General features: G+C 39.9%; 1 protein-coding gene across 2 annotated transcripts in view; it reads left to right on the top strand.

Annotated features, from left to right (window-relative positions):
- LOC130458746 (carcinoembryonic antigen-related cell adhesion molecule 5-like) overlaps positions 1 to 21,820 on the top strand; it is a 74,738-nt gene that overhangs the window by 48,952 nt on the left and 3,966 nt on the right. The window contains exons 1-4 of one of the 2 annotated variants that reach the window (XM_056825366.1): positions 1,747 to 1,805; positions 2,486 to 2,761; positions 3,135 to 3,386; positions 21,495 to 21,770. In XM_056825366.1, the coding sequence (XP_056681344.1) occupies positions 2,551 to 2,761; positions 3,135 to 3,386; positions 21,495 to 21,770 (739 nt within the window). In that variant the 5' untranslated portion in view covers positions 1,747 to 1,805; positions 2,486 to 2,550. Of the gene's footprint in view, positions 1 to 1,746; positions 1,806 to 2,485; positions 2,762 to 3,134; positions 3,387 to 21,494; positions 21,771 to 21,820 lie in introns of those variants that run through there. The other variant, XM_056825365.1, reaches the window with a different exon arrangement.

The following is a 21,820-nucleotide window of genomic DNA, read 5'->3' as shown; positions in this document are numbered from 1 at the left end:
CCTACATATTTTATATTGTGTAGGGTGATTTTTAAATGAAATTTCTATTTCTAATTCTTGTCATTGAGATGTGTTGTGAGACTTCCCAAACCCTCAAGAAGCCACAAGGTGGAAAGATAGAGGAAGGATAGAATTTTGGATACCGCGAGGGGCGTGGCAGAGACAAGTTAGAGATATGAGGTGGCAGAAATGAGTCAGAAACCAGGCCTTATTGATTATATTGGAGCCACAGCAATACTCCAATCAGTGGACTACTCAGAAGGCTTATTCCATCCAAAGATCCAGATTCAGTACAATACAGGTCGGAGACATGATAGAGAAAAGAAAGTGCCTGGCTGAAGGCCAGGTCCCAGGTGAGAGAGATAGAGAAGGAAAGGAATTAAAGATGGAGCTTGGCCAGAGGCCAAGTTCCAGCAAGGACAGGCATCAGTGAGAGCTGATATCCAAGAGAGCAAGAGGGCAGGGATTGCTGTGGCCCTTGCTTTTAATGTCTTTTATATGCAAATATACATAATACATAGGGATGATTATCATTGGTTAATGACAAGGTATAGGTGTGATTTATCTTAGCCAGGTGATCACAAAGAAACCTGTTTTCCCGCCTAAGCTGGGGGAAGCTGGGGTCAAGGGTCAGAGGCTTTCCTAGCCATGTGCAAGACTGAGAATGCTCTCTTCTAAGCCACTCTGTACATACTGTTTCCCTTGCCCATAGCTAGGGTTGGACTGCTACATGTTGGAAATATATAGAAATATGGCTTTATTTTGTATTCTGCAACATTGGTAAAGTTATTGATTAATTCCACTAGCCTTTTAGTTGATTCTCTAGGATAATTTAAGTAGACCATCATATCACCTGCAAAGAGGGATAGCTTGGTCTCCTCATTGTCTATGTTAATTCCTTAAATTTCTTTTTCTTCTCTAATTGCTACTGTTATTGTTTCTAGTACAATGTTAAATAATAGAGGTGATAATGAGCATCTTTGTTTCACTCCTGATCTTATTGGGAAGGCTTCTAATTTATCCCTCTTGCAGATGCTGCTTACTAATGGTTTTAGATATATACTGTATATTATTTTTAGGAAAGGCCCTTCTATTCCTATACATTCTAGTGTTTTTAGTAGGAATGAGTGTTATATTTAGTCAAAGGTTTTTTTCTCCACTGTTGTGATAATCATGTGATTTTTGTTGGTTTGCCTGTTGATATGGCATTGCATTCATTGATGTTGCCAAAACACATTCCAAAATGTCCTACCATGGCCTTCATGCCCAGGATCATGTTCACACTTCTTTCATATTCTCTCCCCATTACAAAAAGTGGCTAGCAGACCTCAGATTTGTCACTGTCCTGGCCAGTCTCACTTGGCTTTCCTGGATACAAATGGGAGGCTAATGGTTCCTTAACTTAAACTTCCCAACCGAGACCCAGTGTCAGAGTGCAAGATCAAAAAAGCTGAAATATTTGGAACTTATTCCTATCAATTTGGAAATTAATTTTAAGACAGCTGGAACTGGATGACCAAGGAAGGAAGCCTGTCGATGCTCCCGGATGTGCCCGAGGGATTGCTCTGGCACACACACCTCTCTCAGTGGCAAGGCCTCACTTCCAAATAGAGATGAGGAAAGAGCTCCCCTTGGGCCATGAAGGCTCAGGGAAAATTAGTCACAATTAGCTTAGATTCCCAGAATAAAACCATATCTGAGCTTGAAGATCACCTTCAACATTCTCATTCTCATCTTGTAGGGCAAGAAACACCTAAGGAAATGGAAGAACCCAAAGCAGGGAATTCCAGAATCTTCTGTAAAGGGTATGAATTGCTTCCTGGTGGCAAATTATGTCCTAGGCACCAGAGATGTTATTGTGGGTTTGAAATCTCCAGACTTGAACCAGGTCTCACCTGACTCCCAGCCAGAGGCTCTTCCTTTTGTACCCTGCTACTAACTGATCTATTTCCACTCTCTGCCTTTCCTTTTCATTCCTCTTCAGAGTTAAAGTAATATTTCCCTTTCTGAGCACAGTCTCCCTGTGGCCTGACCCTAGTCTATCCACACAAGCCTATCCCAATATCCTTATCAAACTATCAAGTTAAGTAACCCTGGCTTCCTGAAGTCCAGTCCAAGGAATCATAAACTCTTGGTGGTTCTGCCAAGCTATAAAGGCCTCAAATCCAAGCCCAGGTGCTGGATGAAGGGGTCTGTCATCCCCAGTCCTGCTTGCCTCAGCCCAGAAAGACTGAGCACCCGGGGCTTGGGCTCCATGTGAATGTCTTTGTCAGCCACAGGAACTGAAGCTGAACTTTTCCTAAGACCTGGAGGAGTTGTGATCTGCACCAGAGAAAGGGGTGTCCTTGCCATTGAAATCACAGGTTTTTGGTCTCTGGCCTCCTGCCATGCCAAGGTCTTAGACAGCCCACTTCTAAACCACTTATTTGGTTATAAGGTATGAAAAAGAACCAACACCGTCATTTTCTGTCTATTCTCTGCACAGCGCCACTGTCCAAACCTACCATTGTTACCTCCAACAATACTGCAGTGGAGACCAAGGACTTCTCAATGACTTGCAATGCTACAGGTCAAATTCACGCTTACCAGTGGTTCATAAACGGAGTTGCCCCAGATGGTCGCAGGATACAGCTGTCGCCAGATAGGAGGACACTCACTCTCAGCAGTCTCACAAGATTCGATAACAAAGGGCCCTTTGTGTGTGAAATCGAGAACCCATTGTTTCGGAATAGGAGTGATCCATTCCCACTGAATGTTACCTGTGAGTATATTGCTTCTTCCTATATGGTGCCTGCTTATAGTCTGGTGGTGTGTTCCCAGAGGCCAGGCTAATTCAGTCCCTTCTCTGAGAGCTAAAGAGGTAGGCTCTGAGGTTCCCAACCCCCTTCATCTTTAGGGAGCCCAGATTGGTCTTGTCATGCTTTTTTGGTTGAGGGTGGCCAGCCAGGGTGCTGAACTGGAGAAAGCCCTAAGATCTTCCAAGTTCAGATCCAATCTCTTAGAGTACCAACTGTGAATTTCCCAGCTCAAGGGACGATCAGGGAGACACAGTGGTCCCTGGTGATGGGTTACAGACTAGGAGATGCCCTTCTTTCTACCTTAATCTCAATATGGAATCCTTCTCTTTCCTCCAGATGGCCCAGATATCGCCACGATTGTCCGTTCAGCTGGTGTGTACCCTACTGGGGTAAATATTACCTTGAGCTGTGTAGCTGATTCTAACCCACCAGCACAATTCACTTGGTTACAGAATGGACAATCTGTCAGCAACTCAGCCATATTTTCTGTTATTTCATCCCTGAATCATGCTGGAACCTATACCTGTATTGCATCTAACTCATTCACTGGCATGACGCGCACCGCAACCAAGAATATTATAATCTATGGTGAGTATCTGGATTGGGCCACCAACTTTGTGGTGGGCTTTCTCTTTCCCTGGTATGAGAGAAATAGACATAAGATATTCTGCCTGGTCCCATGACACAGTGCATTGTGGTAGAAAGAGCCCTGAGCTCAGAATCATGAAACGTAGATTGAATCCTTTCTTTTCTGTCTACTATCTGTGCAGTAAATGATTCCTCCTTTCATAGCCTCAGTTACTTCATCTGGAAAAATGAATAATATTTGTTCTGTGTATAATAGGATTTTAGGTGGAGAAAGTCCTTTTTACATGGTAGACACAAAATAAAAAAGTTAGTTGTCGTCATCATCTTTGTTATTGATATTGTATTATTCTCTTCTGTCCCAGTGACATACAACCTTCTTTGTGTCCCACCTTCTAGGACTGCAGTTTCAATGACTGCCCCATACTCTTTCCTTCAGTCCCTTTCCCTTGGTGCTGTGAAACCACAGAATATTTCTAGTCTTGGTTGGAGTATAAGCTCTGGTCATGCAATGGGGCTGGTCTTGGTCCTCTTTGGCAGGGAAATTCTGGAGATGGAAAGGAGAATGTAAACTTTGTCTGCTTTCACACATAGGGATTCACCATTGCTTCTATATTTTTCCTTTTTGTAGCGTAAAATGCCACATGGAAGCATGTCAGTTATTTAACCTGATTCTGATCTATTGACTTTAGCCTCCAGTAACTGTTTCCACTGTAGAATTCCTGCTGCCCAATTAATTCACTGGTCTGACTTTCCTATGTACAGATGACAGACCCTCCATTCCCATAATCACACTAATGGCAGCAGGACCATAGAGAGGTCATCTCTGGCCTTAGTTTCCTTTTATTTCATGCAGCTTTATTGTTATAATTCTTAGGGGTATCCCAGCTTCCTGTCCCTGACTCTGGGTATATTCTGAATGGAGAGCAGGGGGAGAAATAGAATTTTGATGTGTGGAAGTGACCTCTGGAAAGTCAGATACCAACAGCATATACTTTACAGGAGGGATGACTTTTTATTGGGCTAAATCTGTACATAAGGATGCTTAAAGCACACATTTTAATTTAGCATATAATTATCTGTGTATCTTTTTTTTTTTTGGTTAACTATTAAAGCTTCCTCAGAGGGGAGAGAAGCTTTAAGGTAGGAAGATAGAGATAGGATAGAAGTTTTAGATACCACAAGGGGGATGACGGAGTCAAATTAGAGATATGAGGTGGCAGGAATGAGTCTTTATTAATTTTCCATGAGCCACAGCTAAGCTCTGATCAAAGGACCCTTCCAAAGGCTTTTACCAGTCCAGAGATCCACATTTAATCCCACACAGGTCAGAGAGATGAAAGAGAGATAGAGAAGATTTAAAGATGGAGCTTGGCCAGAGGCCAAGTCCTGCCAGGACAGCCATCAGCTAGCCTGAAAGAGAGAGAGAGAGGCGGAGCTTGCTGGGCTATATATAATCTTTGATATGCAAATATACACAGTACACAGGGATGATGATCATTGGTTAATGACAAGGTATAGGTGTGGTTTCTCTTAACCAGGTGAGCACAAAGAAACCTGTGTTCCCGCTTAACCTGGGGGAAGCTGGGGTCAAGGGTCAGAGGCTTTCCCAGCCATGTGCAATACTTAGCATGCTCAAGACTGAGCATGCTCTCTTCTAAGGCAATCTGTACATACCGACTGTTCCCCTTGCCCATAGCTAGGGGTGGACTGCTACAACTATTTCCCAATTACCTTTTGACCTGGTTCAGGCAGCACCTGGCAATGTTGCAGTCTATGTATTTGACACCTGTGTTTGAAAGGAACTTTTTCTTAATTTACTTTTTCCAATTAATCACAATCTATTTTCTGTTCCCCTTCTACCTTCTACCACTAATGAAAAAGAATATGTTTGGGACATGTATGGGTTGTGTCTGCCTATAGCCACAAATTAATATATTCTTAGTTGGACACCTGAAAAGGAGAGTTAGAAACTGAGGAAAAATGGGTAAAGGGGATATAGAGAAAGAGGGAATATAATAAAGGAAGAAAGACTCAGAGCCAGGAATTAAAGAGCTTGGGATCCAGCCTGTGTGCTCCTCTGATGATGGGAGAGAGAGAGAGAGAGAGAGTGAACTACATATTTCCTCAATCTTTTACTGGAGGATCAAGCAATGGGGAATGGGAGGTAGCTAATGTTCATGTGACATGGCATAAGACTTAATATCGGCTCACCTGACAACTACAAGATCAAAGAGGAGTAGATTAACTCAGCATATGACCTTGTATGGAATCTGGTCTGGCAAGGTGGGAACTAGGACAATGTGGCAGCCTACCCAGGAATTCTTCTGACCTTTGGGATGTAGATTTGAAGAGTAGTCAAAATTAATAGAGTACCTATTAAATACAATGATCAAGAACTAATATATCTGTGAATATGATACCTGAGCACATAGGTTGCAATATTAATATATTAGTAATTCTTTCAAGATTAAAATACTCATGTGGACATATCAAGGTAAAGTAATTCTCAATCTCAATAAATATCTGTTGCAACTTACAGCCTGAGTCCATCCTATTTCTGAATTGAGGCAGCTGATTTCATAGCAAGTCTGTAGCTTTTTGTAGGAAGTGAGTAACTTATTATCATGGGTCTTCTGCAGTCCTTGTCAGCCACTGCATTGATCAGAGGTCCCAAGTTTTTCAAAGTTCTTTGACTTCACAACACTATCGTTATTGTATAAATTACCTTCTTGTTCTACTCACTTCATTCTGCATCAGTTCAGACAAATCTTCTGAAGTTTCTGTTCTTGAACTCATTCCGTTCAATGTTCCTATGAGTGACTTGGCTCAAATGAAATAATATCTTTAAAGACCTTAGTAAGTGGTGACCATTAATGTTCTAGTAATTCTGTAGATAAGCAGAAAGCATAATTTTGGACCTGGAAGGAAAATATAGAGAAAGAAAAAATTGGCATGATAGGGATGGTAAAAACAGATAGGATGTAGAAGTAGTTCAGGAAGCTGGTACAGTAGGTGGAATGTGATAATATGAATATTATTGGGAATTGATATCAGGTCCTATCCTGGAATACAAAATGTCAAAATCACAAAAAAAAAAATCGACCTCGATGGGGCAGTTACTAGTATACATGTCATAGAAAAAAGTTAAATGGGGCATGGTTGATTTAAAAAAAGGGGAAATTGGATACAGATCATTAATGCCAAGTTAGATTTCATAAAGAGATCTTGGGGATGATTGAGAGAACCACAAAGTTATTATCTGTAGGAAAGGTAATAGAGTAGTTGAAAAAACATAATGCAAACTTTATTTTAACCCTTACCTATCAGACGTAGGATCAATACTATGCAATGGAAGTTAAGTGAGTGGCCCAGGGTCATATAGCTAGGAATTATTTGAGGTCAGATTTGATCCCAGAACCTCTGATCTCTAGGCCTGGCTCTCAATCCACTGAGCTACACAACTACCCCAACCACTAATGCCGTCTTAAGAGAAGCATGTCCATTTCCAAGAATAAGGAGATAGCTGCCCTTCTGTACTATCAGATGGCACTTTTACTATTGTATTTGGTTCTAGATGACACATTTTACAAGGGGCAACAGTGAACTGGGGAGTGTTCAGCCAGATTGCTGAGGGTTTGGGAGTCTCTGAAGATCAATTGAGGAACTACATATTAGAAAAAGAGGAATAGAAAGCTTTGGGGAGAGGCCTGATAGCAATATTCTGGACTCTTACGTGGAAGAGGATTTAGAAGTGTTCTGTGTGGCCACAGAGGGCTGAACTAGAATCATAGAGGCAAATGATGATGGAAAGCAAAACCCTTATGTGTGAGGAGAAATTGTTAACAAGTAATTATAGAGTCATGTACAACTCTTCCTGACTCCATTTCTTAGCAGAGATCCTGGAGGGGTTTGCACTCCTTGTCTAGCTCATTTTACAGATGAGAAAACTGAGGCAAAGATGGTGAAGTGACTTTCCCAGGGTCACACATCTATTGAGTGTCTGAGACCAGATTTGAACTCAGAAAGATGAGTTTTTTGACTCCAGACTCCATCCACAATATTTCCTAGCTGTAATTTAATCATTAATTAGAGCTTAATCCCCAAACCTGGCTCTATTTGGGGAAAAAAGCAAAAGTTCAGCTTGCTTCCCTCCCCCAATACTTAACCATTTCTCACCAATCCAAAGTTTTCTGCAGTGCGGTTGTAGCTTTGATCAGTCTTGATTACTGGTTCTGGTCAACATCTTGGTGTATTTTAGCCAATCTAAATAAACTATAATAACTTACTTAAGAATAGTTTAGGAAGAGTTAAATGTAAAGAGACTGAACAAAATGATAGTACATGTCAAACTGGAAAGAGTGAGAGAGAGAGAGAGAGAGAGAGAGAGAGAGAGAGAGAGAGAGAGAGAGATAGAGAGAGAGAGAGAGTGAGAGAGAGAGAGAGAGAGAGAGAGAGAGAGAGAGAGAGAGAAGAGCAGGAGCAATTCCTTGGATTAACAAGGGGGCAGTTTCTGTCGGATCAGTTTCCCTTCTCCTTGGTTTCAACTTCCTTTCTCTGAGGGTTTCTCAATACCAGTCAATCTCAATGATAAATGACCTACAGGTCAGTGATTGATGATATCAAACAAAAACACATAATCTGGAGGGAAATTCCTTTTAACACTAATATCTCTTGACCTTTCTTCCATTTTCCCCTCTCTTTACCAATACTACTACTACAACAACAACAACAACAACAACAACAACAACAACAACAACAACAACAACAACTACTACTACTACTACTACTACTACTACTACTACTACTACTACTACTACTACTACTACTACTACTACTACTACTACAGCTCCAAACAATTTCTCAAATTAAAATATTACATAACCTAGTGTAGGAAAAAGACTCCTGAGAAAGATCCAACACTCCATAGGCTAGCTGAGTAGGAGAATAATAGTGTATATGGCTGAAGGACTAACTTTGAGGTAGTTGCATGTCAGTGATGAGGCTTGATGAGGGAGGGGGAAAGAAACCCTGGTGCCTGGGAAGTAATCTTATATTTTAAGAAGCTCCAAAGACAACTCTTCTCTAAGTATCCCTTCTTTCTCAAGTAACTCAATTGCTCTGATTGAGACCTTAGTCAAATCATATCTGATACTTATTCAGGGACAACTACCATGTCCTTACAAAGTACAAATCATTAGTATCCAATCCCTGCAAATAAATTTAAGAACCAACAGAGTTAGCCACCAGTGTGTTCTCCTAGTGGCTCCTTTGTTCTGAAAGACTTCTCCAGTCTCCATTTCTGTATCTTTTCCAAATTTGGAGGCATGGACTTCCAAGGGCCAGGTTCCTCCTTTACCTAACTTATGAAAGGCACCTGGGATTCTTCCCTCCCAGTCCTAGAGAGAAAGCCTTGCCCTATTCTGAGCCACAGAGTGGCAAGAGCCATTCAGCCCAATCTGGCCAAGTCAGACTTGCAGAAGAGGACTTGTTTCCCAGGAGTCATATTCTCACCCATACTTCACCACCTTGTTTTTGGCACTGTATGTGAGATGTGGGTGTCTTCCTTTGGTGAGTTTTCCTGCTACTAAGGAATCTCAATAAAGAGAAATCAGAAACACATGAAGAGTTTATGAATTAGGAGAAGTCTGAAATAGACTAATAAGGCACCTCTCCATGCCAGTCATCTAGTGCTAAAGTTGCTGGATCATGCAGGAATTGGAACACTGAGGAAGCATTTCCTTCCGAGAATGGTGGTAATTCTCTAGTTCTCAGGTCTCTCCCACAGCTTTCTCCTTTTAATGGTTTCTCTTTTTCTCACAACAAGATGAAAGGGCTCAGTGAATAGAGGGGACAGGCCTGGAGTCATAAGGACCTAGCTTCAAATCTGTCCTTAGTCACTTTGTATCTCTGTTACCCTGGGCATTCCACTTACCCCCAAATCCCAAGCCCTTATGCTATTCTGCTTTAGAAACAATATTTAATATATATTCTAAAACAGAATTTAAGGGATTTTTTTTAATGTGAGACCCCTGGGCCCCAGAGCAAGAAATGAGGAAGAGGATGATGTGCACTTCCTCTACCCACTTTACAAGACAGATATTCTACATTTGCTCTTTTTCTCCATAAAAATTTTCCAGGGTCAAGATGGTTTTTTTTGTTAACTCCTTTTGCCCCTTTAGGATTGGTATTCTTGCATGTTGGTGGTCATTGGTTTCTTAGCTTCTGTCTCAAGGGCTTTGCCTTGTGAATATCTTTCGTTCCCTTTCTGAGGATTGAATGAGGGCAGGTAGATCTCTGTTGTTTTTTTTTTATGTGTAGTTCCTGCTTCAAAGCATTTTTTCCTAAGGCTATCTTCCTCAGCTGTTGCTTCTTGTATTTTCAACTGCAACATGGGTTTTGCACTAAGTTCATCATCCTCAACTCTGCTTTGGCTACCCTTTTGGCTGCCCCTTTGCTTCCCCTGCTGCAAGGACTGTGTTATTTAGCTTTGAGTCTCACTGCCAAGGCCAGCCACAGCCCTCAGGGGTATTCTGTGGTGCTCTCAGTCTTCCCCTGAGACTTTGGAAATTCTCCTGGCCCTGGCATTAACTGTGGTTCAGTATTTGATGTGGGGGAAAGTGTGGTCAACTAGTGCTTTGATTTGAGCAGTTTCTTTTCTTTATGGCATAGGAATCCTCACTCACTGCATACCTTTCACACTGTGACCAGTGGGAGAGTGCCTTTATTTCTCTGGTTCTGATTTTTGTCCTTTTGAGATGCTTTGTTTTTTGTTTTTTTTAACCCTTACCTTCCGTCTTGGAGTCAATACTGTGTATTGGCTCCAAGGCAGAAGAGTGGTAAGGGCTAGGCAATGGGGGTCAAGTGACTTGCCCAGGGTCACACAGCTGGGAAGTGTCTGAGGCCAGATTTGAACCTAGGACCTCCCGTCTCTAGGCATGGCTCTCAATTCACTGAGCTACCCAGCTGCCCCCTTGCGATGCTTTGTAATGATTGGTTAGAAGGAGATTCAGAGAAGCTCCTGCTATGCTGCCATCTTGGCTCTTCCCCTGTTGGTTTCTAACTGCTTCCCCTCTGGTTCTCCTGGTCATTCCCACTTCAATGGCTCACCTATTGAGATCAGCTTTATCCCTTACCCCCAGGGAATTGACCTAAACTGAGTAATCTTCTATGCACAGAGAAATGAAATGATACTAATTACAAGAGTTTCCAGATGCCCAGCATTTTAAAGTCTACTAAGCAATATAGCATCTCATTGTGTTCTGTAACAGTTAAAAGAGTGGTCTGGTATAAACTGTGGCAGTTAAAAGAGTGGTTGGCTTAAATTGTGACCGCAGAAAATATGGTTTCAGTACAGTGTCTTGATTTAAATCAAATATAAAGTGGTCGCCAGGGAAAAATTCCCATATATGAAATATACCCAAGTCAGCTGGGTTTTATAGAGATTTCAATTAATACAAATGAGGAATTAAAGAAAGGGAGAGAGAGAGAGAGAGAGAGAGAGAGAGAGAGAGAGAGAGAGAGAGAGAGAGAGAGAGAGAGAGAGAGAGAGAGAGAGAGAGAGAGAGAGAGAGAGAGAAAGGAAATAATGAGAAAAAGGCTAGGCCAGCTTAGGCTAACCTTAAGAGAGATCAGTCAGTCTTTTATCAACTCACCACAAGATCTGTCCAAAGCAAGATTTTAGTGTTCAGAGAGACAACAGTTCAGCTTCAGCTAGCTCAATCAAGTTCAGCCACCATTCAGCCTTTCCCAGTTCAATCTCTCCAGCTGATTCCTTCCAGCTGAATTTCCCCAGAGCCCTTTCTGAGCTCCTTTTAAAAGCGAATTTTCTTCTATGTCACCTCCCCTATGTTCTTACAACTACTAATCACTGTAGACGATTTAAAAAGGACAGACCATTCTTAATTCACACCTGAGTAGACTAAACTTTGAGTAATTCACACCTGAGTAAGTTCTCACCTCTTTGTTCGTTGCAAGTTTACAAGTTGTCTGACCTTTATAGGTATTTAGCACCTTTTTGAATTAGATCTAAAAATAGGCACAGCTTAAGGGTTTTTGCCTTACTATAAGTATGGGTTAAGTATTTTTCATTGTTCAGCAAGGAGTTTACAACTTTATCTTCCCCTAAGGCATGCTTAAGTATGGGTGAAGTAGAGTTCCCACTTCCTGATCTAAGTCCCTTCATTGTTTAAAATGGGGAATGGTCTTAACCAAGTGTTCTGAAGTAGGGTCTGAGAATTTTTAAGATTCACAATCCCCCCTGATGATCACTGGGTGACTAGTCTCCCCATTGATCATTTAACATAATCATCTTGTAGTCCTAAATGCACTTCTAACTATAGATATATACAATATTCAATTTTCTGAGAGGAAATTAGAGTAGTAAGGGAGGAAATAGAAAGAAAGAAAGCAAAACCAATGTTTTGCTAGGCACAATGACAGAAAGCCAAATTAGGGGCAGTCCCTTTTGTCATAAATGTGTACATTTACAATAAATGTTCAATTAAATTTTAGTTCAATCAACCATATCCAAAATTCATTCTTGATCTTCTTGATGTAATGTATGTTTTTGCATCTTTCTGCAACAGTTCATTCCCTGGATTTAGGAGTTAGCAAGCTTCTTATTGAAGATCTTTTCTAGAACAAAAATCAAAATCTTGGATTTTAAATTAAAATACAGTTCCAAAGCACAAGCATTATCTTCATTTGAATGATTAGGCTGATATGTAGTACTGGATGAATGCCAAGCCCTCCTCCCTCCTTCCCCATCTCCCACATTACTAATCCTATTCTTATCAGTCCACTGGTACATGCATGCATGCATGCATGCATTCATTCATTCATTCATTCATTCATCTAACTGACCTGGGCCACAACTGGCCATTCAGCTCTATCCCACAATATTTTTCACCCACTTTCTCAGCAAAAAGTCCCTAGGCTATGGACTTGAGATACAGGAAAATGACTCAGTCCCTGCCCCCCTTCCAGGAGTATGTCCCAAACTAGAGGAACCAAAGGAAGAAAATGACTGAGACAGCCAGTATTGTTCAGAATCACAAAATTTCCCTTTCAGAAAAGGAAAAATTGTTCAGTTATTTCGGACATGTCTGTGTCTTCATGACCCTATTTGGTGTTTCTTACCAAAAGTTATGAAGTGTTTTGTTATTCCCTTCTTCAGCTTATTTTACTGATGAGAAAACTGAAGCAAACAGGGTTGATTGTGTACTGAGGATGCCAGGTGTAATGAAGGTTGTTGGTTAAGCACAAAGCATTAACAATCATGAGAATAATCTGTGATGTGATGCCAGGACCATTATCATTTTGATTATGTGATCTGGGATATCCAATCTTAGGAATTACCTCATTAAGAAGGGCTTTTATTACTTTCTGCCTTTTTTTGTTCTTCTGGGAAATGCCTCCAACTATTCAATAAAGGCAACTACAAAAAATTAGGACCCTGTATCTTAAACCTTTTGCAAGATTGTAGGTAGATGATTCTATTTGCCAATTTATCCCAGGACCTCAATGGAATGGAAATCTCAAACTTCCTTCCAAACTCCAAATTCTTTATATTTTTACTTATAACAGTTTTTTAAAATTTTGCATTCCCACCCTCCTACCTGGTCCTGACCCATTGTGAAGACAAAAAATGTGATGTCCTTTGTACATATGAAATTATGTAAAACATATGTACATATTATCCACTTTGTAACAACAACACAAAAGCCAAGAAAAAAGAAATTGAAAGAAGTATTGTTTATACAACATTTAGACACCATCAGATCTTTCTCTGGAGGTAGAGAGTATATTTCTTCATCATAAATCCTTTGAAAATGTCTTAGATCAATGTATTGATCAGGATAGCTAAGTCATCAGTCTCTTGTGAAAGATAGGATTAACTCTCCTCTTGTCTATTTTTTTTTATCTTTTAAAAAAAGTTGCTTTATTTAATTTAAAGAAATAGCACCATATGGAAATTATTTCCATTCAAACATGTTTTTATATTTTTCTACATAATATTTACAAACATGATTTGTAGCCAGTTCTGGAGTAAAACATAACTTGAGTGTGGCGAATGTAAATATTTAGGATTTAAGTCTTATAGCTACTGAAATATTTCATGGAGTTATATTTTAAATTTTATATAGTCAATTTAGAACATTATTTCTTGGTTACAAGAATCATATCCTTTCCCTCTTTCTACTTCCTCCACCCCTTCCTGTAGCTGAAATGCAATTTCACTGTGTTTTATATGTGTTCTTAATCAGAACCTATTCCCATATTGTTGATGTTTGCACTAGGGTGATCATTTAGAGTCTACATGCCCAATCATATCCCCTTCCATCAATGTAATGAAACAATTCTTTTTCTTCTGTGTTTCTGCTCCCACAGTTTTTCCTTCGAATATGGATAGTTTTCTTCCTCATAGATCCCTCCGAGTTGATCAGGATCACTGCATTTGGAACTAATGGAGAAGTCTATTACATTTGATTGTACCACAGTGTATCAGTCTCTGTGTAAAATGTTCTCCTGCTTCTGCTCCTTTCACTCTGCATCAATTCCTGGAGGTCATTCTAGTTCCCATTGAATTCCTCCAGTGTATTATTCCTTTGATCACAATAGTATTCCATCATCAACATATACCACAATTTTTTCAGCCATTCCCCAATTGAAGGGCATCCCCTCATTTTCAAATTTTTTGCCACCACAAAGAGTGCAGCTATGAATATTCTTGTACAAATTTTTTTTTTCCATATTATCTCTTTGGGGTATAAACCCAGCAGTGTTATGGCTGGATCAAAGGGCTGACTGTTTTTTAGTGTCCTTTCTGCATATTTCCAAATTGACCTCCAGAACAGTTGGATCAATTCACAACACCACCAGCAGGGCATTAATGTTCCAATTTTGCCACATCCCCTGCAACATTCATTACTTTCCTTTGCTGGCATGTTAGCCAATCTGCTAGGTGTGAGGTGATACCTCAGAGTTGTTTTGATTTGCATCTCTCTGATTATAAGAGATTTAGAACACTTTTTTTCCTGTGTTTATTAATAGTTTTTATTTTTTATATGAAAATTGCCTATTCATGTCCCTTGCCCATTGATCAATTGGAGAATGGCATGGTTTTTTTGTACAACTTATTTAGCTCTTTATAAATTTGTGTAATTAGATCTTTGTCAGAGGATTTTGTTATGAAGATTTATTCCCCCAATTTGTTGCTTCCATTCTAATTTTGGTTACATTGGTTTTGTTGGCACAAAACCTTTTTAGTATAATATAATAAAAATTATTTACTTTCCATTTGTGATTCTTTCTAACTCTTGCTTTGTCTTAAAATCTTTGCTTTCCCAAAGATCTGATATATACATACTATTTTGTGTTCACCTAATTTACTTATATTTTCCTTCTTTTAACATTCATGTCATTCACCCATTCTGAATTTTCTTGGTTTATGGTTTGAGATGTTGATCCACACCCAATCACTCCCATATTGTCTTCCAATTTTCCCAGCCATTTTTGTCAAAAAATGGATTTTGGTCCTCAAAGCTGGGATCTTTGGGTTTATCATAGACAGTCTTGCTGAGGTCCCTTACCCCAAGTCTATTCCACTGATTCTCCTTTCTGTCTCTTAGCCAGTACCATTTTGCTTTGATGACCCCTGATTTATCGTATTGTTTGAGATCTGCTACTTCTAGGACATCTTCCTACACATTTTTTTTCATTATTTCCCTGGATATCTTTGATCTTTGGTTCTTCCAAACGAACTTTGTGATGTTTTTTCTACTTCAATAAGCAACTTTCTTGGTAGTTCCATGGGTGTGGCACTAAATAAGTTTGGGTAGGATTGTCATTTTTATTATGTTAACTCATCCTACTCATGAGCAGTTAATGTTCTTCCAATTATTTAGATCTAGTTTTAATTTTGTGGAAATTGTTTTGTAGTTGTGTTCATATAGTTCTTGTGTTTGCTTTGGCAGATAGATTCCTACATATTTTATATTGTGTAGGGTGATTTTAAATGGAATTTCTCTTTCTTATTCTTGCTGTTGAGATGTATTGGAAATATATAGAAATGCTGATAACATATGTGGGTTTATTTTGTATCATGTAACTTGGGTAAAATGGTTGATTATTCCCACTAGCCTTTTAATTGATTCTCTATGATACTTTAAGTAGACCATCATATCATCTGCAAAGAGAGATAGCTTGATCTCCTCATTGCCTATTTTAATGCCTTCAATGTCTTTTTCTTCTCTAATTGCTACTGCTAGTGTTTCTAGTACAATGTTAAATAGTAGAGGTGATAATGGGCATCCTTATTTCACTTGTACTCTTATTGGGAATACATCTAGTTTATCTCCATTGCAGATGATGTTGGCTAATGGTTTTAGATATATACTGTTGATTATTTTTAGGAAAGGCCCTTCTATTCCTATACTTTCTTGTGCTTTCAGTTGGAATGAGTGTTGTATTTAGTCAAAGGCTTTTTCTGCATCTGTTGTGATAATCATGTGATTTTTGTTGGTTTGCTTGTTGATATGGTCAATTATGTGGATGATTTTCCTAATATTAATCTGGTATGAATCCCAACTGATCATAATGAATAACCCTCAGGATCAGTTGCTGGAGTCTTTTTGCTAGTATTCTATTTAAGACCTTTGCATCTATGTCCATGAAGGAGATTAGTCTATAGTTTTCTTTCTCTGTTTTTGATGTGCCTGGCTTTGGAATCAGTACCATAATTGTGTCATAAATGGAATTTGGTACAACTCCCTGTTTGTTTATTACATCAAATATTTTGTATAATATTGGGATTAGTTGTTCGTTGTATGTTTGATATAACACACTTATAGAACCATCAGGCCCTGTGGATTTTTTCTTAGGGACATTTGTGATGCCTTGTTCAATTTCTATTTCTAATACAGGATTATTTAAGTATTCCAATTCTTTTTCTGTTTTTGCTTTCACTGGCTTTGGTATCAAAAATATATTTGGATCACAAAAGGAATTAGGTGGGATTCTTTCTTTACCTATTTTTGAAAATTCTTCCCTTCCATCTTGGAATCAATTCTGAGTATTGGTTCAAAGTAAGTTGAGAAGTAAAGGCTAGAAAAAGGGGGATAATGACATGCCCGTGGTCACACATCCAAAGTATCTGAGGCCAGATGTGAACCCTGGTCCTCCTGAATCTAGGCCCTGCTATCTACTGATCACCCCATAGCCCTCATTGCCTAGATTTTTAAGATTGTTTAAATAGCATTGAGATTCATTGTTCCTTCAGTGTGGTAATTCACTGGTATATCAATCTGATCCTGGGGACTTTTTCATAGAGAACTCATTTGTGGTTTCTTCAATGTCTTTTTCTAAGATTGAGTTGTTTAAATATTCTATTTATAATTCTGCTAATCTGAGCAATTAATCTTTTTTGTAAGTATTCATCTATTTTACTTACATTTCAATTTTGCTGGCACATGATTGCTCAAAATAAGTGCTCAAAATTTCCTTAATTTCAACTTCATTGCTAACTCATTCATCCTTTTCATTTTTGCTATTGGTTATAATGTTTTCTTCTATCTTTAATCAAATTAACCAATGCTTCATCTATTTAATTGTATTTATATTTTAAAAACCAGATCCTAGTATTATTTAATTCTGTTTTTTATTTTCTTTTGATTTTATTAAACTCTCTTTTTGATTTTCAAGATTTCCTGTTTAATTGGACATTTCCTGATCTTTCCAGGGAACTGAAGTCAGTTGTATCCAGAGACAGCCCTAGAGAGTTTAAGATGCCCTAGATCACATTATGTGTCAACTGCTACTCTGAAACTTTTTGTACTAATGAGTCCTTCCTGTACTGGTAGTTCCACCTAGTGGACAGAAGGAGACCAATAGCAAGAGAGGAATATCTGAGGCCAGGGATGATTGAGCCAGCCTGATTTCCATCTGATTATAGAGGGGCAAATGTTGGAGCCCTTCCTCACCCAAGAAAGGATTGGGTTGGATGTAAGCCTGTTTATGCGTCTCATAACTGTTGCAGAGTCAGTCCAGGAATCCTCTTCAGATCAGTTTTGCAAAGCATCCCAAATCATTTTTGGAAGAGAAATGAGAAGGGAGTCAAGTCCATTAAAACTGTTTGCTGTTTGGCCTGTGTAGTCAAGGAAAACCCATAGACCAGTTTCCTTGAGATACAGCTTGCTGAAAACTCTCCTCCATCTCTCTTTATCTCTAGACTACCCTATCCCTGATCCCTTTGCTGCCTCTTCATTCTTTTCGGCTCTGTCTTTTTAAATCTTATTTCCTTAATTTTGGGGCTACATCAATCTAGGTCTACCACATCTTCTAAAAACAGAAAAGTAAAGACTTTTTGCTTGAGAAAGAAGTTGGGAAAAAAGGAGGTACAATGAATAACCCTGAAAAGAACAATGAGATCCATATCAGTAAATATTGTGTGAAAGGCAAGCTTAGGGAAGGGAAGGAGACCAGGGGCCTAGAGAAGGTCAAGAAATTGAGGAATCATCTTCATTTTTCTCCCACATTTCTGGAGGCAGACTAGGAGAAATAAGAGTCAGAGGCCACACAATCCTACTCGCCTTTCTTTCTAACAAAATATAGTAGAGTTCTCAATTAGATACCAGGATTCCAATCATAATCCCTGCCCCTTCTGAAAAAGAAGCCATTACCTCCTCTGAAGAGCTGATCTGCAGGGGCAGCTGGGTAACTCAGCGAATTGAGAGCCTGGCTGTGGATCAGGAAATCTTGGGTTCAAATCTTGCCTCAGACACTTCTTAGCTGTGTGACCTTGAGCTAGTTACTTAACCCCCATTGCCTGGCCCTTCTGCCTTGGAAACAATACAGAGTATTGATTCTAATGCAGGAGGTAAGGGTTTTAAAAAAGAGTTGTTTTGTGATAGACAAGAGATAAAAGGGTACCAGAATGTTGCTGTAAGGAGAAAAGATACTGACACATTAGGAAATAGTCCCTCCCTGATCAATGTAACCACTGAGCATCCCCTGGCAGGGGCATCAAACCCATTATAACTTGACCAGTCTTTGGAGACATGTCTCCCCTCCTCCTCAAGTCTTTTCTTCTTTGGGCTAAGCATCTCTAGTGCCCTTAATTGGCCCTTCAATAAAATATGTGTGTGCTCATGTCTCTTCTCTATGACTCTCTATTGCCTACAGATTATCCTTGAGTGTTCTTGTTCTGGCATTAAACCTTAGCCCTTCAGAAAATGGCAGCAGGCATTACAGATACTTCTGGCCATGCATTGTGTGCTCAGACAGCCTGAGTCTACATTTGGTACCCAGTCTCACACTCTGACTTTCCTTCCTCTGAACCTTTGTTTGGGCTCTTCTTGGGATTTATACACAGCTTTTATATATGGTCTCATTTCATCCAACAACACTAAGAGGGAGAGATTATTTTACCCATTTAACAAATCAGGAGACTGAGACACAGATAGGGACTTGCTAGTAAGTCGCACAACCAGTAACATTTTGAGACAGAATTTGAACTCAGGTCTTTCTCACTCTTAGTCCAACACTAGTCACTATGTCATGTCAGTCACTGGATCCATTGATGCTGCCAAAACACCTTCCAAAAAGTCCTACCATGACCTTCATGCTCAGGAGCATGCTCACTGTTTCTTCATATTCTCCCCCCACTACAAAAGGTGGCTAGCTGACCTCAGATTTGTCACTGTCCTGGTCAGTCTCACTTGGCTTTACTGGATACAAATGGGAGGCTCATTCTTCCTCACCTTAAACTTCCCAGTGGAGACCCAGGGATGGAGTGCAAGCTCTACCAAAATAACAAGGAGAAAGGTCAAGGAAGCTGAAATATTTCTCACTTATACCTGTAAAATTGGAAATTAATTTTAAGACAGCTGGCCATGGATGACCCAGGAAGGAAGCCTGTTGATGATCCTGGATGTGCCCCAGGGATTGCTCTGGCACACTGTGAATCTTAAAAATTCTCAGACCCTACTTCATAACACTTGGTTAAGACCATTCCCCATTTTAACAATGAAGGGACTTAGTCAGGAATGTGAGAACTCTACTCCACCCATACTTAAGCATATTTTAGAGGAAGATAAAGTTGTAAACTCTTTACTGAACAATAAATAAGTACTTAACTCATACTTATAGTGAAACAAAAGCCTTAAGCTAAGTCCATTTTTAGGAAGGTGCTAAGTACCTATGAAGGTCAGGCAACTTGCCAACTTGTAAGGGACAAGCCTTAACAAAAGAGGTATGAGGTTTTAGTCTACTCAGGTGTGAATTAAGAATGGTTTGTCCTTTGGAAAATGTCTACTGTGATTGGTAGATGTGAGAACTTAGGGGAGGTGACATAGGAGAAAATTCTCTTTAAAAGGAAATCAGAAGCTGAGAGAAAAACTCTCTCTGAGGACCTCTCTCTGAAGAGGTTTCATATGGCCAAAGATGAATGGGAAGGGCTTGGTGGCTGAACTTAGATGGAGATTGAGCTGGCCAAAGGTGAACTGGTATCTCTCTGAACACTAGAGTCTTGCTTGGGACAAATCTTGTGGTGAGTGTAAAGATTAAAATTTAGGGGAGATGGGGAGACTGAGGCAGGTAGAAATTAGTTTCTCTCTGCAAGAAGTATTATATTTTTTAAAGGTTTATTAAAGGATTAAAGATTAAAGAATATACAAGTAAGAAACATGTGCCTATGCCAGAGGCCTAGACAAAATAACCTCACATCACACAAGAGACGCTCCTGCTGCAAAACGGAAGTCCAAAAGCCCCAAGCCCCCCTCAAAAGCTTTTGAATCAGCTTAAATCCCTTCTCGATCTCGGCCCAGGTGAGATTACAAGGCATTCTGGGGAAGTGGAGCAAAGGCTCGTGGGGATTGTAGTCCTGTATCTGAGTCTATTTTTTACATGAGTGATAAAAGACTGACTGATCTCTCTCTTAAGGCTTAAAAGCCTAGGCTGGCCTAAGCTGGCCTATCTCTTTTCTCATTGTTTCCTCTTATTCTCTCTCTTTCATTAATTCCTTATTTGTATTAATTAAAATCTCCATAAAACCCAGCTGACTTGGTTATATTTAATATGTGGGAATTTTTCCCGGGTGACCACTATATTTTTGATTTGAAAACATATCTTTGAGGTCACAGTTTAAGGCAACCACTCTTTTATCTGTAACAGTTTATGCCAAACTCCTTTAATTATTACAACACATACCTCTCTCAGTGAGGTATTTTAACTTCCAACTAGAGATCAGGAAAGGTCTCTCCTTGGACCATAAAGGCTCAGGGAAATTTAGTCCCCATTAGCTTAGATTCCCAGCATAAAACCTCATGTGAGCTTGAAGATCACCTTCAACATTCTCATTCTCATCCTGTAGGGCAGGAAACACCAAAGGAAAGGAAAGATCCCAAAGCAGGGAATTCTAGAATCTTCTGTAAAGGGTATGGACATCCTGGGGGCAAATCATGTCCTATGCTCTAGAGATATTATTGTGGGTTCAATATATCCAGACTTGAAACAGATCTAACCTGACTCCCAGCCAGAGGCTCATCCTTTTTTATCCTGATAAGAACTGATCTATTCCCACTCTCTGCCTTTCCTTTTCTTTCCTCGACAGAGTTAAAGTAATGTTTCCCTTTCTGAGCACAATCTCCCCATGGCCTGACTTTAGTCTATCCACACCACCGGCTCCCTATATCCTTATCAAGCTGTCAAGGTAAGGGACCCTGGCTTCTGGAAGTCCAGGCCAAGGAATCATAAACTCTTGGTGGTTCTGCCAAGTTAGAAAGGCCTCAAATTCAAGCCCAGGTGCTGGATGAAGTGGTCTATCATCCCCAGACCAGCTTGCCTCAGCCCATCAAGACTGAGCACCAGGGGCTTGGACTCCATGTGAATGTCTTTGTCAGTCACAGAACTGAAGAAGAACTTTTCTTAAGGACTGGAGGAGATGAGATCTGCACCATAGAAAGGGGTGTCTTTGCCTTTGAAATCACAGGTTTTTAGTCTCTGGCCCCCAGCCTTGCCAAGGTCTTAGACAGGCCACTTCCAAACCACTTATAAGGTTATAAGATAAGAAAAAGTACGAATACAGTCATTTTCTGTCTATTCCCTGCACAGCACCACTGTCCAAACCTACCATCATCACCTCCAACAATACTGCAGTGGAGACCAAGGACTTCTCAATGACATGCAATGCTACGGGTCAAATTCACGCTTACCGGTGGTTCATAAATGGACTTGCCCTAGGTGGTAACAGGATACAGCTGTCGCCGGATAAGAGGACACTCACTATCCTCAGTCTCAGAAGAACGGAAAACAAAGGGCCCTATGTGTGTGAAATCGAGAACCCATTGTTTAGGAAAAGGAGTAATCCATTCACACTGAATGTTACCTGTGAGTATATTGCTTCTTCCTATATGGTGCCTTCTTATAGCCTGGTGGTG

This window comes from Monodelphis domestica, chromosome 4 (assembly GCF_027887165.1).
Source record: "Monodelphis domestica isolate mMonDom1 chromosome 4, mMonDom1.pri, whole genome shotgun sequence".
Classification (NCBI taxonomy): Eukaryota; Metazoa; Chordata; class Mammalia; order Didelphimorphia; family Didelphidae; genus Monodelphis; species Monodelphis domestica.
This window is presented reverse-complemented; position numbering and strand designations above follow the sequence as displayed.